Consider the following 14,867-nt stretch of genomic DNA (forward strand, 5'->3'; position numbering starts at 1 on the left):
CACATGCCGCGATGGAGGCGAAGGCAGTCTCTACTCTCTGCGGCCCACACGACGACTCACGCAGCACCCAGGACTTGCTTTCTGCTGACTGAAGAAGTCCGAAGATGGAGACGCGCCATTGACCAAAGCTCTTGATTTCCTGGACGCTGAAACCACTCTTACCGCAATATCTTCTTCGTCATAAACTGTTGGAAGATATCAATGAGCTCTCTTTATGTGCTTCCCTGTTGCGGCCGCGCCGCTCAGGGCCTGTATGTCAGGTTTCTTTCAGGTGGCTGCTGCCGATTTCAGGTCTCAACCAACTACTTGCCGGCAGGATTGATCTTTGGATCTTGCTGGATCGATGGACGGAGACATGGGGACATGTTATCAATTAGGAGGTGTGGCGAGCAAGTGAACTGCTCGGTGGAGGAAATGGTGGATCAAATAAGTGGCCAACTATATTTGAGGCACCTTTCTCATGTTCCTGCCCTAAGAGGTTTTTGGAGGCCGTGGCGGTAAATGCAGGGGGTTCGCTACGGTGTGTGTGTTTTGTATCGCAAAGATCTATACATTTCTTGATGACCTCCATGGCATCTGATCGTGAAGATGGAAACTCGTGTCGAGTTGCATGCTAATATAGAGCACGTCGTCATCGTTTTTTTTTTTTTTTTTTTTGGTACGTCGGCTGCTCACACTAATCTTGCATGAGCACGATTAGCGATGTCAAGAGAAAGAAGACAACCCAATAGAGAAGGTACAGAAGAACTTTGCGATGGAATGATATAGGGGATATCGAGGAGTGTACATGCTCTATGCAGTGCAAAACACCAACCGTAGAAGATCCTGACTTGCAAATGTAGCTCGTTATAGGAATGAGCGGCAAAAAAGAATTCATCTAGTCGATATGCAAAATTGGTTGTGGCAAAGCTTCTTGTGGGTTTTTCGGCTGTTTGAGTGGTAGCCTAAGTAGAAGATTAATTTGAGCAAAAATTTTTATATGGGAAGCGATGTGATATATCGTATGTCGTGATAATGGGAGGCACTTTTAACCTTATTGCGCATCCGAGAATTTTGGACCAGTCTTAATGCCTTCGCACTTGGCTATCATATCTTCACTTTCTAAAGCTTTTGGTGGTGGATCCTTTTGGTGTTCTAGTTCTGATTCCAATCAATGGTTTCCACTGGGAAAACTAAATGAAGGCCTACCACCACTTCTTCACCTTTTTTCTAGTGTCCAAGCGAAGTGATTGTGTCTCTGCCTCTTCGAGCTACCTCTAACTTTCACTCCCCTCTCTCAGGGTGTATATATTACTTCAGCCCCACACATCAAAAGGGTTTGCTTTTATTCACTTTACATGATGGTTGGGTCCCTTTAACACAACACACACACACAGGCCCAAAACCTATCATCTCATGCCAGCAGACAAAAGCCTTAGAGAAATTATTGGTTAGACCAGATCCACCAGCTCAATAGCAGATCAATCCAACCACAAACCAAGTCTCATATCTCGATACAAACCAAGTTGCATCAGACAAAAAAAAATTGACTCAGATAGGAACCAAGACCCATCTCTCGATAACTGACTCAGATAGGAATCGACTCCCCATCCCCTTATCCTAGTAGCAAGAGATGACACTATTGAAGCAAGCACTCAATAAAACCAATTTACATTTTTTTTTCTCTTGACTTGACCAAGTTTAAATTTTGGCTAATATAAAAGTTTTTCTAGACCAAAGGTGATTGGCTGGTCATTCAATTTTATAATTTCTAAAAAACCAAAATATCCATGAACTAAGATAATTATGATTTCCATTAACAATTTGCAACTCATGAATGAACCATATTTTTATTAGTGCACTAGTATATGGATCCATAATCACTGCATTTAATTTGCTTTGCACATTAAAATTCCTTTTGAATTACCAACAAATTTATCCATAATTTGGAAATTTCTACCTAGCAAAACTATATGTCAATGCAGAACATGTATGCAATTTTTTCCTTTGTGTATCATAAAATATCAGCAATTATTTCTTTGTAACTTGAGGAGTTTTTTTTGCCTTGCCTAGTTTCATTAAATCAAATCCTGAAACAAACCTTGAATCTGGAAAGTAATATTTGCTGGTAATCATACAACTTGTTTAATTTAAGTAGTGCCAATTCATAACAAAAATTCCCTGAGACTTTACTAACTGAACTATTTGGTATTTTAATGACATTCACTTGAATTGTTGTCACTATTATTATAGTACATATGAAGATGTTATTGTAAATGTTTGATTTTTTTAGCAAAGTTATTGTAATTTTTCAATGGAAATGGTGAGTTGCGTTCTGACATTATGGGTATGGAGGCTAGCTTGATGAAGGGACTGCTGATCGTCCTGCCATGCAAACAACCTCCAAAGAGGGCCCTACCGGCCTAGATTGGCCACTTAATAGCTTCCCTCTTGGAACCACATCTGCCTAAATCCTCTCATGAATGGACTAATCATGGTAACCACAATGGAATGAATCCATCAATCAAGTGGTTAGCCTTGCCTAACAAGTTGATGCACTCAGAAGCTCAGCCAACTGATGCACTAAATTTTGCATGATCTACTTGACCAACCTCCCCATGGTATATGTTAATTCAAAAAGTAAATTGTTGCTGAAATTTTGTCCGCAAAACAGGTCTTGATAAATTTTTTATAAAAGAAAATTGCCTCATAGCTAGGAGTGTCAATGGAGGCCGAAAATAAGCCAACCGAATTCAAAGCCAACCTGAAACGTTTGGTCTGGGTTTGAAAAACAAACTCGATAAGCTATAAGGTTTGGTTTTGGAAATCTTATTAGTTTTGGTTTGGATTTAGGCAGAACTATACCTGAAAATCGAAAAAACTAATCCATTATATGCATTTATTCACATACATACTTTACATACATACCTTTTTCAAGTAGAAAAAAGTGAAATTATAACCTATATTGTTCCACGAAACCATATTATTTGTTATAGTCCTTTTAATATATTCGATATATTTATTATTTATATATAGTTTGGTTATTTAGGATCTTTTCATTCTTTCCATCTTTACATTGCATCAATACCTAGATAACAAAAGTCATAGTTAAATGGATTCCCCTTTATGGATATAATTTATATATTTTATTTTGCTATATTTCACAGTTCATGAGATAGTATTTTAGGTATATTAGATTATTTAAAGAACTAGCGTAAAAGTGTAATGAAATAACATGTTATAAATTGGATTTGCATTCCAAACCTAATCCGGTACCAAACTTTTTGTTTGGTCCACTATTGAGCATGGATATATAGTTTTAGTTGTCTTACCATTCAGATATAGATTTTATAAATATATTTTTGATTTGGGTGTGTCTGGCTAAACCTATATGGCCCCCCTCCTCTCTCTCTCTCTCTCTCTCTCTCTCTCTCTCTCTCTCTCTCTCAAATATAAACCTGTATGGGTAGGCAATGTCATATTTTCTAGCCTTTCTGGGCCACCCTCAAATAAGAATCCTATGAAAATTTAAAACTAGTAAATTAACAAGCAAATAGCCTGATTTCCTAGGCATTGAGGGCTCTTGTGAAATGATTTATACAATTCCTATCATCATTACAAAAATATTTTATTAAATGACTCCCTAGCTTTAGGTGGCAATCACCAACTCCCACATAGGACTATCATAGTTTGGGTTCCAAGAACTATTTATCCAATCACCAACTCCCACATAGGACTATTAAACCAAGCTACGAGGGGATGGGTGACCATTAGCATCTTTCTAGTTGAATTTGCAAGATTCTTATGCCTTAATTAAGCCATGGACACTCACTATTACTCTTGCATTTTCAACTCATATAACCAAAACTAGTGCCGTAAATGAAATTTATTTAGCAAGATGCTGATGAGAAATTTGTTTAGTATTATGTTATCCTTTATCTAAAATTTATAGACAACCAAATAGCCATCTAAAATGGGTGACTTGGACGATTCAAGACACCAGTAGATGGCATTCTGAACCTTAACATCAGCCGTAGCATCCTTAGCGGTAAAATGACGATAATACTCTTGAGGGAATCTCCATCTCAGGGTACGGAATGGAATAGAGGGATATCTTTGTTGCTTTGCTTGGGTGAGGTCAGTGCAGTGGGTGCAATAATTGAAAGCGGTTTTGGGTATCAAATTCCTGTAATTTTTACTGATATCATTGATATGGCTGGGAGAAAAAAAAATTCTTAATCCGGTAAACTCCAATGTCTCAATTTTTTTTAAAAAAATAGTAAAATTGATATTACATACTCTTAATTTATAATAGTAAAATCCATTTTTGCAAATTTGAATCGGATTTCTCTCAACAACTTTTCAGAAATAGATATGACCAGTAAAGAAAATACGAAAAAGCTAAAATTTTAAGAAAAATCTGTATTTCTACATCAATTGTGCTTTCTATTGCTCCACCTAATTCTTTCTTAATTGAGAGATACGTGCGATGAAAGTTTTTATTGAAAATAAAATTTTTAGTTTAATCCGTCTATTTCGAAGCTCAAGCGATGAAATTTAGATTTGATCACCACCTGCAAGGCCTTCTTAGAGGATCGTGCTATGCCATAGATTTTAAAAAATTATCTAATTTAAAAAAAAATATATATCATCTCAATTGAATATACCAAGTTATAAAATTTAAAAATTCGGCATATGATTCAGCTTTTTGAAACACATCGTCGTTAGATTTTGTCCAAATATACTCATAATGATTAAAATAATCTATGTCGAGTGCAAAGAAACAGTCAATATGTGCAAATTTTTCCGCCTTGCTTAGATATCAGGGCCAGCTCAAGCCTTAGGCGACTGTCTCAGTCACCTAAGACCCCCAGCCCAAAGAAAACTGTACTTCTTTCACATCTTAAAGCTAGCAGAAGTGTAGAACAGTGAGCTATACCGCCCGGCTACGCCGCTAATAGAGATAAGGCCGAAGCTTTTGACTCTATCCCAAACGGAGCTTTATTCCGTGGGGCTCCAATGGGTCCTCGCTGCACGGATGGAACTCGACAAGCTGGTCCACTGAAGGCTACAGCGGCCACATACCGCTCTTTCCCAGTCTTTGACACCGCACGAGGGAATCCATCTCTATTATTTTGCTCATAAGTGGACGTAGGGAGCCACCTACTTGTCTTGCATTGAACTGAAGACAACGTTTTGAGTTAAGTCCATTCCATGGGCCATCTTGTTTGATATCAAGACAAGTAGATCCCATTACTTCTCATCAATGGGATAATAATTTTGGCTCAGATACAACGCTTTAATAAATATCAGTTTTTTTCCCACATAAATCATGAGTCATTTGATCGTCATTTTATGTTTAACCCCACAAACTATGTCCTTTTAACCCCACAAACTATGTCGGTGTGTTTTGTATATAATTATATGTAAGTCTGCACAATAACAGATATTAAATACAAAGTATTCACCAAAATTAAAGGATGAAAATAGAATTTTAAATCTACGTGGACTAAAAACAAATAAGTACACGTCAATCTCAATTAACTCAGCCAAATAAAGGGCCTAACTATTGGCAGTTGGGCAATTCATGAGTCGCACTTTACGAGGTTTGGCGTTAAATGTTGCGAATAGGATTGACATATACCTAAACCACCCACTCGTGCGGACGGGACTTTAATGAAAGGCCGACCATTTTCCCACGAACTTCGCATCCTCCTTTGCCGTGTGGATGTAGGATTAGGGCTTTCACACGACCATCAAGATCTTTCGCATGCGTGCGTGCAACCAGTAAATCGTGCTTTGATATACATGTTTATATATGATTAAGTATGAATGTGTATCATGTATGATCCTGGATTTCAAAATAGTTTGGGATATGATTGAATCGGTCAAGCCTATGTACTCCATCTTATATGATATCAGTGACGATTCATTTTTTTTAATATAAATATTCTTTCAAAAATTTAAATTTATGTTATCTTTGTAAAATTTATATTTATTTTTTATTCTTATAAAACATTATTTTATATAAATCTAGCATTATTAATAAAAATCATATTTATTTTAATTAAAAATAAAATAAAGTAAAATTTTGAAATTATTTTTTTTGCCTTCCATCTTAATTGTTTAATTAATATTTTTTATATATTTATTTATTAAAAATATTTTAGTTATTTTAATTTAAAATTGTTAATTTTTCAATGATGCTAGCCGGCATGGATATATATGCAAAAATAAAAAAAAAATCAAAAATAAGTATTTTAAGAGGTATATATATATATATTAAATTTGAAAGAATATTTATATAAAATTTGATATTTTAGAGGGTATTTATAAAATAAAAAAAATTGGGATAAACGAATCATCAACCCTCTTACAGAGAAATTGTCTCCCGCATGGCTTCAGAACCGCTCATTTTTTCAGATTTTATTTATTAAATGCTCATCTCGATGCACTGTTATAAAAACTAGCGATTGTGATGGTTGATGTGGATGGTCTTCTTTCATCTTCCGGTGGGTCACCGGCAGTTCCTGATGGACGGGCAGTCAAAAGCCCATCGACGGTTGCCGTCAACTCCGGCGCGAAACACCGCCCATTGTCGCCGAGCTCATGACACGCATGGATCCATGCCGTCCGGATCATGATTCCACCGTATCTTACAGCGGACCAGATGTCTGTCCCGAACACCGAGCACACGGGATACTTCCTGTAGGCTGCCGGAGAGCAAGCGAAAGTCGTGTGATTGTGGTTGCTTGGCTTGGAGATACTGGAACGGAATGGTGTTTGGTGTTTCATGGGATGGCTTGGTCTGGATGGTTGGATACTGAGGGAGATCCTTGGCATTGCATGGATGGCGAGCCGTTCGATGCGGGGGCTGACCGCTGCGGAACACAATAATGACGGATGATTCAGGCGTGGTTGGACAAGGATTGGAAAGCTGTGTCGTCGCCTCACGCCCAAAGGCCAAAGCAGAGAGAGGGAAAGACGCCCAAAGATGACGCCCTATTTCTTTCTTTTCTTGAATTCTTATTGAACATATGTGTTGCTTAATAGAAATAGTTTTCAATTTTGCTAATTGAGGAACAAACGAACGATTGTGTCTCGGTTCTCTTCTTTATCCTATTTTTTATTTACTATTTCGTGAAATATTTTTTCAGAGCTACGGTAGAAAAAAATGATCAAGAATTAGATAATGATGGTGTATTAATTTTTATTCATGCTTTTATAAATATTTTTTTGTTGTTGTGATACAACTTTATACATCTAACTTTGCTTTCTTTATCTGATCATGATTAATTAAGAATAATATTCTATCGTATATGATCTTGATCATATGTTTAGCAATAGTAATTTTCTTGTCGATTCTTTAACTTTTTTTATCGAATAATATTTTTTGATTATTAATTAGTTTTTTATCTCACCCAACTTCAAGATTTGTACAATACAAAGAAAGAGGTAAGTATCGCCATTCACTCCCATTAGAGCAGGGAATTGAGTGGTGCTACATGGTATTTTTCAACCTATAAAAATGATATTGTGAGGATCTGTACGGGTGTGTGTTTAGTCCCGCATCAGTTATTTCGTGGATAGATTTTGGATACTTATACAGAATCAAGAAACCTAAATAATACCTTCTGGCTAGCCATGTTGGGTGAGATTTTGAGTTGTTACAAATGGTATCAGAGCGGATCTAGCCCATAATTTATGCAGACTAGGGGACACTGCAATATGGATCCATTGAAGATGATTACGGGCCGATCGTGGTATTTGTGATTAGATTTGAATGGATTTGAACTCTTAGCCTGATGAGGACGTCAGGGCTTGAATGGAGGGAGTATGTGAGCACCTGTCCGAGCGTGTGTTTAATCTCACATCGGTTATTTGCTAGATAGATTTTGGGTAGTTATACAGGATCAAGAAATCCAAATAATACTTTTCGGCTGGCCAGTTTAGATAAGGTTCTGGATTGTTATAAAGAAACACAAGGGAGACATATATATATATATATATATATATATATATATATATATATATATATATATATATATATATATATATATATATATATATAAAAATTGGGCTGGACCCTTTTTGCACCCAAAATAATGAAAACAAAATATAAATGCCTTGGTATATATACACAAACTTCAAGTATAGACTCACACAGAGGGTGCACCGTTGAAAAAAAAGTAGATATTTAGCCGCTATACTAACATTAAAGAATTAGAAATTTATGAACTGAAGGAACGTTATCAGAAACGCTGTCGGGAACTTTCAGTCCCCTGTCGGTAGGTTTGCCCCCAAACGGGTAGACATTTTCCATCAACCAATCCCCAAAAATTAATTAAATTGTACAAAAAAGAGTCGGTCTCCTCCCTTCCAATTTCCCTCTCTAAAACCCTCACTTCCCTATACTATTTTATTCCCCTCTACAAAACATCGTTAGCCAATAGAACTAAACCAGAAAAAACAATCAAAAAAATAAAAAAAATCAAAGCTTTCTCACTATCCTTACCGCAAAAACAACTATATTAAAGGCTTCTCTCTCTGTCATCCCTTGGAGCACCAACTTTTTTTCCTTGCCTTCTGGTTCTCCTCCTCCACTCTTCTTCCCTTTATATTGGTTCTCCGTCACGCCGCACTGTCCGCTTTCTGTTCGCCGGAATTCCTCTTGGAAACCCGCGGGCAAGCTTTCATGACATCGCGCTTGGAGCACGACTATATTGGCCTCTCGGAGCTCTCCTCCATGGAGAGCTCCGACAGGCTTTCCTCTTCGTCTTCCTCCCTCTCCGCTGAGGACGACCCCAAGCTCGGAGCCCGCCCGCCGGCGCTCAATATTAAAGAGACCGAGCTCCGCTTGGGTCTCCCGGGATCTCAGTCCCCCGAGCGGGAGGACGGCCCCGGCCTGACACTTGGACTCCCCAAAAGCCTCGTCTCCGGCGCGAAGAGGGGGTTCTCGGACGCCATTGACGGTTCCGGCAAGTGGATGATCTCCGGAGGGAGTGGATCTGAGGTGGAGTTGGGGAAAGGCGGCAACTTGTTCTCGCCTCGGGGGGAGAACGGCGTCGGAAAGCATTCGGGGCCGGCGGGCTCGGTGAAGGATGTCAACGGGGCGGCGGCAGCAGCGGGTCAGGAAAAGAAGGCTCTGGCTTCGGGGGCTGGAGTCGCCCCTGCTGCGAAGTAAGTTCTTTTGACTGTTCTTAGCTTCTTGGGTAATTTCACAATGGGGAGAGTAAGTGGTGAGTTGTAAAGTTATCTTACCTTTTTTTTTTTTTTTTACTTTTAAGTTTTGAGGTTATCTCCTTGCGATTTTTTTCATTGCAATGAAAAAAAGGAAAAATGGTAATTACCTATTTAAGTTTTGAGGCAATCTCTTATTTTACGGTGGTTTTGATGAATATATATTAGTACAACTGCTCTAGTATTTCTTAATAGCATGGCCGTTTCGCATTGATTTGTTGCTAATCTTTTTGGTGGATTAATCCACAGAAAAAGAGACGGAAATAAGAGATAGAATAGGTATTCATTCAAAATTTCTGGTTATTTTTGTTATTTTTCAGTCTTGTTGCTTATGGATTGGGAGATGTGTGGTTGTCGTTGCTGTAAAATAAAGAAATGATTGATTGTAACTGCTGATTTCTTCTGAATTTGTTATATTCGATGCAGTTGCCCTTTCCCATGGTGGCTATTTTAAAACACCAATGTTGTGGTTTCTCTAAAGCTTTTTTTTTAATCCTCACTATTATTTTATTATGATGTTTCTGGTGTAGATTGAATTAGATTTGTTTTTTTTTTCACAGATCCACCACCATGATTCTGAAAAACTGTCTTTTCAATTTTTTGCTTAATTTAAATATGTCATTTCTCCTGTTGGCTCTCAATTTCTTAATTGATTCTCTGTTCTTAATGTGTGGAATTCATGGATTGAACATAGATGCATGCGCTATGTTCTTGCAACAAAATTTTCATGCTTGCTAATATGTGGATACAATGTAAATTAACCTAGACCGTTTTTTTTTCCATTTCACCGCCTCCTTTTCTTGTTCCTCCTGAAGCATGGAACTTGTTTTCTTCATGAACATTATGTGTAGATATATTATTGTATTAACAATTGGGTAGTCTCCAGATTGCTGTTGTTCTAAGAAAAATGATATCCAACAGGGCACAGGTAGTGGGTTGGCCCCCAATCCGTAGTTACCGAAAGAATACAATGGCTTCAAACCCATCGAAGAATAAAGAAGATACTGAAGGAAAACCAGGGACAGGTTGCCTTTATGTCAAGGTTAGCATGGATGGAGCCCCGTATCTCAGAAAAGTTGACCTCAAAACATATTCCAACTATAAGGAGTTTTCATCGGCACTGGAGAAGATGTTCAGCTGTTTTACCATTGGTAGGCCTGTGTTAATTTTCAATTTTTTTAGTTTCTCTTCTTAATTGTGGGGAACATTTTGCATTGTTTGGCATGTTAGGCTCATTCGGAAAACCCCCCTTCTATCGCTTCAAAACACACACACACACACACACACATAAGGTCTCTTCCACTCCTGCCCTCCCACTCTCTCCTCTTTCTTTTCTCTCTTCTCTCTTTTTTTAATCATGATGGCAGCCTCCTACTGAGAAGTCATGCTAATTGGAAATGAAAAATTCTTGCATATAAATCATTATGTTGGCTATACTCTTCTTTATTTACTTTTTTCTATTTTTTTTCCTACATGCACTTGATGAGACATGAAGGTACACTTTGATTGCTTTACTGTCTCCATTACTTTTGATATCTCTAAGGGCTTGTAGATTATTGCATGAGAGTAATATAGTTGAGCTACTGTGAAAATTTGATTTCTTTGTTTTTTTTAAAATCTCTTAGAGCCTTTCCCTTATGTTGTCTATAGGATTATAGCGGTTTGTACCTTTCAGGTTAGGTTTATGAAGGAATACTCAAGGAAAAGAGCTCACCTCCATAACAGGAGGTTAAATCTTAGCATTCTTTTTCAATTTATCGTTCTTCAGATGAGAGGATATTCAGAACATTATGAAAATATTGCTTCAACATCATTTTTATTTTGATTTCCCTTTATTCAATGTGGATGTTGAAGACTTTTCAGGGAAGCTTTCATAACAAAATATCCTGTGGTTTTGCTTTTGTTTATCTCATCATATTCTTTAAACAACCCAAGGTTGTCCCACATGAGAAGTAAAAATTGTCATTGTCCTTAATATTATTTTGTAGCTTCTGCAAGTGTCTGTGCAAGGATGGGTTTACTTTTCTTTTATTTTGTGGCATTCTAGGCCAGTGCGGTTCACATGGAATACCCGGCAGAGATGGACTAGGTGAGAGCCGGATGATGGATCTTCTCCAAGGATCTGAATATGTCCTTACATATGAAGACAAGGATGGTGATTGGATGCTTGTTGGTGATGTTCCATGGAAGTAAGAACAATCTTCAGCAACTTTATGAATTTTCTAGTTACAATGAAGAAGGAAAGGTCATAAAGATGTAGTAGTTGGCTTTTCACTGTTATAAGAAAATTGTGATTTTTGATTATGTCCCCCAATCTGTCTTTATGGCACAATAGTGTTAGTAAGTGAGCATGTAAAAAGGACCCTAACCATCAAGATAGTAGAAAGTAAACCAAATCTTACCCATATATAAAACAACATGATTGAGCTGTTTTAAACTAATCAGCATCATTGAAACAAATTCAGTGTGAATCATTTAAGTGTTCCAGTAGTTTACTTGTACTGAATCCTTTGTTAACTGAGATCCTCAATGTTGACCTTAGCTTCGATCAATTTCATTTGTAATTCATAGAGGTAATATCGTGTTAAGACTATTCCGACATTGTTTTTATTTTTATTTATTTTTTAAATTTTTTTCTGAAGGGATGTACCATGTGCTTCTCCAGCTTGAATAAATTTCTTTATATATATACTTTTAATTTATTGTCGTGTGGTATCTTCATGGGAAACATGGATATTTGGTTTTCTACTTCTTTCTACTTTATCTGTTTGTTCTGATCCATTTCTGCTAGATGGTCTTTAATTATGGTGTTACATTAATCTGACAAGCAGTTATTTATTCATTGGCAATTGCAGTATGTTCATCGACACTTGTAGGAGGCTCAGGATCATGAAAGGCTCAGAAGCAATTGGAATTGGTACATACAAATGTGAATAGCATTCCTATATTTTTACTGATTCTTGCATCTGCACTGCTTGTACTTGGTTAATCGACCGCACAGTTAAACTTTATCTTTAACATCATAGATGTACCGCATCTTCCAACATGTTGCTCATCCAACTGATGATGGTACATATCTCCTGATCTGACCAATTAGCAAAATAGGCATAAACTAGTGGTTCTGTCTGTAATGATGATTTGCAGCAACAATAACATATGAAATGATGTTAATATGACATACTTTATGTAAGGTTCTTACTTTTAATGTATTGTGGGGCAAGCATCATTACCCGAATGTGGAGTTCCTCAGGCATAATTATGAACCATTCGGTGATTGTTCTGTTGTTGTATTATTCAATCTTTAACTAAAGACATAATTATGAGCTAACTAGAAAAAAATGCATCATTGTGAACTAAAAGGATTTCTATGATCTGTATGCATATAGTCCTCATGTATTTATGATAGCTGTATCTAACATTTGTTATTTAGATTTCATTATTACAGTACTGCATAAGTTATTCCAGCTATTCCTGGGATATTTGTACTCTTGTTTTTTTTTTTTATATATATTAATTATTTCTTAAATGTCCAGTAACAAGAACTGAAAAATGCAATATTTAGAGCATCCATTCCTAACATCATATTAGATTTCATTAATATATTATATCTTATATTTAATGGTTTATGCGTCTGTCTGCTTGCAGCCCCTAGAGTCATGGAAAAGTGCAAGAGTCGGAGCTAGCTGCGTTTTCATCCTACAGCTAAAACAAGTGAAACAATTGTCTGCAAGGCCCCTTCTGGAAAGATGTAAGGGATCATCCAAAGTGCTCTCTTATACCTTACAGCTTGTTACACATCGTGTGAAACTTTTATTTAACTTCCAATGATTTCCTAGGGACATAATGTTTATTAGGTTGAGTCAGTCTCTTTATCCCTTGCAAACTGTCCCTGTCATTTTTATACATGTAGATGATTGCCTTGCTGTAACCAATATGGTTTGTCTTGCTGTAACTGCTATGGTTTTGGGCACTGCTTCCTGTGTGCTAATGACAACTGCAGATTTCTTCTAATTAATTTTCATAGATAAAATTATTCAGATGCAAATCTAAATACCATATCCTATATAAACCAGCTTTAGCTATTTGCATCTTGTATCTTTGAGTTCATGATCCATGGCCTAAACTTTATTTTGTGTGGATTAAAAGGCGTACCTAAGGTGTAATGGTACAAATATCATGCTATCATTTGCTGATGATGTTAGAACACGCAGCGGGGTCTAAATGATGAAACGGCCTGGACCAGGTGGACATTGTTACAGTGATTTTGTTCATAATTTGGTGATTTGAATTTTTCAGTGGTTTCTGATGGTTGCTATTTTACCTAGTTAACTCAAAATCTTATTCTTTTATGCAAAGCGATTCTTAGCACTTCAATTCAGGTCTCACCTGAACACATGATGTGCGCTTGTGCCTGCATGCCTCTGTTTGCCCATGCACGCTCGTTTGTGCGTGCGTGTGCATGCAATCACTCGCATGTATGCGTGCAACCGCTGCCCTACGCTACATCCAGCTTTAGAATCATGGTGTAGGGGCCTGCATTGGTGGCCTGGTGGGTCTGGCCTTCAGAGTCATGAATATTGTAAACTGAAGGCATTAGAAGCCCTTCCCTGCCATCATTGAGCTGCAATGATGAAGGGAAGGAAAGATTGGTAGATTTATGTACACTCAGAGTCAAGCTTCTTCTCTCTGTTTTTCTTTCTATAACAAAATAAAATGAAAATGAATGATGTTCCTGTGTTCTTTCACTCATGATGATGTCTCTTTGTTGGTGGGCATGCAAAGCACAAACTCTGTGAACGCTCTATTTTCTTACTAAACAAATTATACCCAAAGATATCACCATGGAACTGGAATATGATCTGACTTTTATACCATGGAAACTTGTAGATTCTGTGTATGTCGAAGTTATTCTCGTGAAATAACATCCTGACTAAACTGTGGACATACCTAGCAGATCTTTAGCGACAGGGTATCGGCTTGGCTGATGAATGCATCAGTCTGTAGGCTTGGTATGTTACATTTTTCAGGCATATTTCTGTTAAAAAATGAAATCCATATGGAACTTAAAGTTTGTTATGTTTGCTTTAATGGCATATACAAAGTGAATTTATTTGAAGACTCTTCTTCTTCTTCTTCTTCTTTTTCTTCTTCTTATGAGCAAATCATAGGAGCCATGCTTGCGCATGCGACATGGCTGAGGTTTACATCTCAGCCATGATGTGTGCTGGGATGTGAGTTTATACTGGGTGCTTGCTGCTGCAATATATACAAAATAATGGCCTTTGCAGATGGAAAATATGCCAGTTGTCCCTTTTTTATAAAAAAAAACAACTTCAGGCATTAGATTATCAGTTATAAAAAATAATGACCCAAAATGGTAGTTGAAATTTTCAATTTTTTGTTGCTTTTATTGTAACCGGAGATCTCTTTAATTTCTTCAATTTAGTGAATAACCGATGTAAAACTAAACACATGCCCGTACAGGTCCTTATATATTTTTTCAATTTAAGTTCTGACGTTCATCTAATTACAAGTACCACGATCGGTCTATGGTCAGTCCTAATGGATTTATACTGCAGTGTTGTCTAGTGCACATAGGTTATGAGCTGGGTAAATATAGAATTTCATCTAAAATGGCTAATCGGAAA

At 37.1% G+C, this 14,867-nt stretch overlaps 1 protein-coding gene across 2 annotated transcripts; it reads left to right on the plus strand.

Moving 5' to 3' along the window:
* The first annotated feature begins 8,390 nt into the window (after positions 1-8,390).
* On the plus strand, positions 8,391-13,270 carry LOC103709490 (auxin-responsive protein IAA27-like). 2 transcript variants are annotated; one of them, XM_008794855.4, is made up of 5 exons: positions 8,391-9,159; positions 10,141-10,370; positions 11,267-11,408; positions 12,075-12,148; positions 12,865-13,270. In XM_008794855.4, the coding sequence occupies exons 1-5, from the start codon at positions 8,675-8,677 to the stop codon at positions 12,900-12,902; spliced, it is 969 nt and encodes a 322-aa protein (XP_008793077.2). In that variant the 5' UTR covers positions 8,391-8,674; the 3' UTR covers positions 12,903-13,270. The 2 variants fall into 2 exon arrangements, with proteins under 2 accessions (XP_008793077.2, XP_008793078.2); XM_008794856.4 differs by having other exon boundaries at positions 8,403-9,159; positions 12,075-12,136.
* Positions 13,271-14,867: the final 1,597 nt, after the last annotated feature.

The sequence above is a fragment of the Phoenix dactylifera genome, chromosome 11 (genome assembly GCF_009389715.1).
Source record: "Phoenix dactylifera cultivar Barhee BC4 chromosome 11, palm_55x_up_171113_PBpolish2nd_filt_p, whole genome shotgun sequence".
NCBI lineage: Eukaryota > Viridiplantae > Streptophyta > Magnoliopsida > Arecales > Arecaceae > Phoenix > Phoenix dactylifera.

Coding starts and splice junctions, on each gene's coding strand:
- LOC103709490 (XM_008794855.4), top strand. CDS start 8,675: ATGACATCGCGCTTGGAGCACGACTATATTGGCCTCTCGGAGCTCTCC. Junction 10,371..11,266: donor GTTCAGCTGTTTTACCATTG/GTAGGCCTGTGT, acceptor GTGGCATTCTAG/GCCAGTGCGGTTCACATGGA. Junction 12,149..12,864: donor TGGAATTGGTACATACAAAT/GTGAATAGCATT, acceptor GTCTGCTTGCAG/CCCCTAGAGTCATGGAAAAG.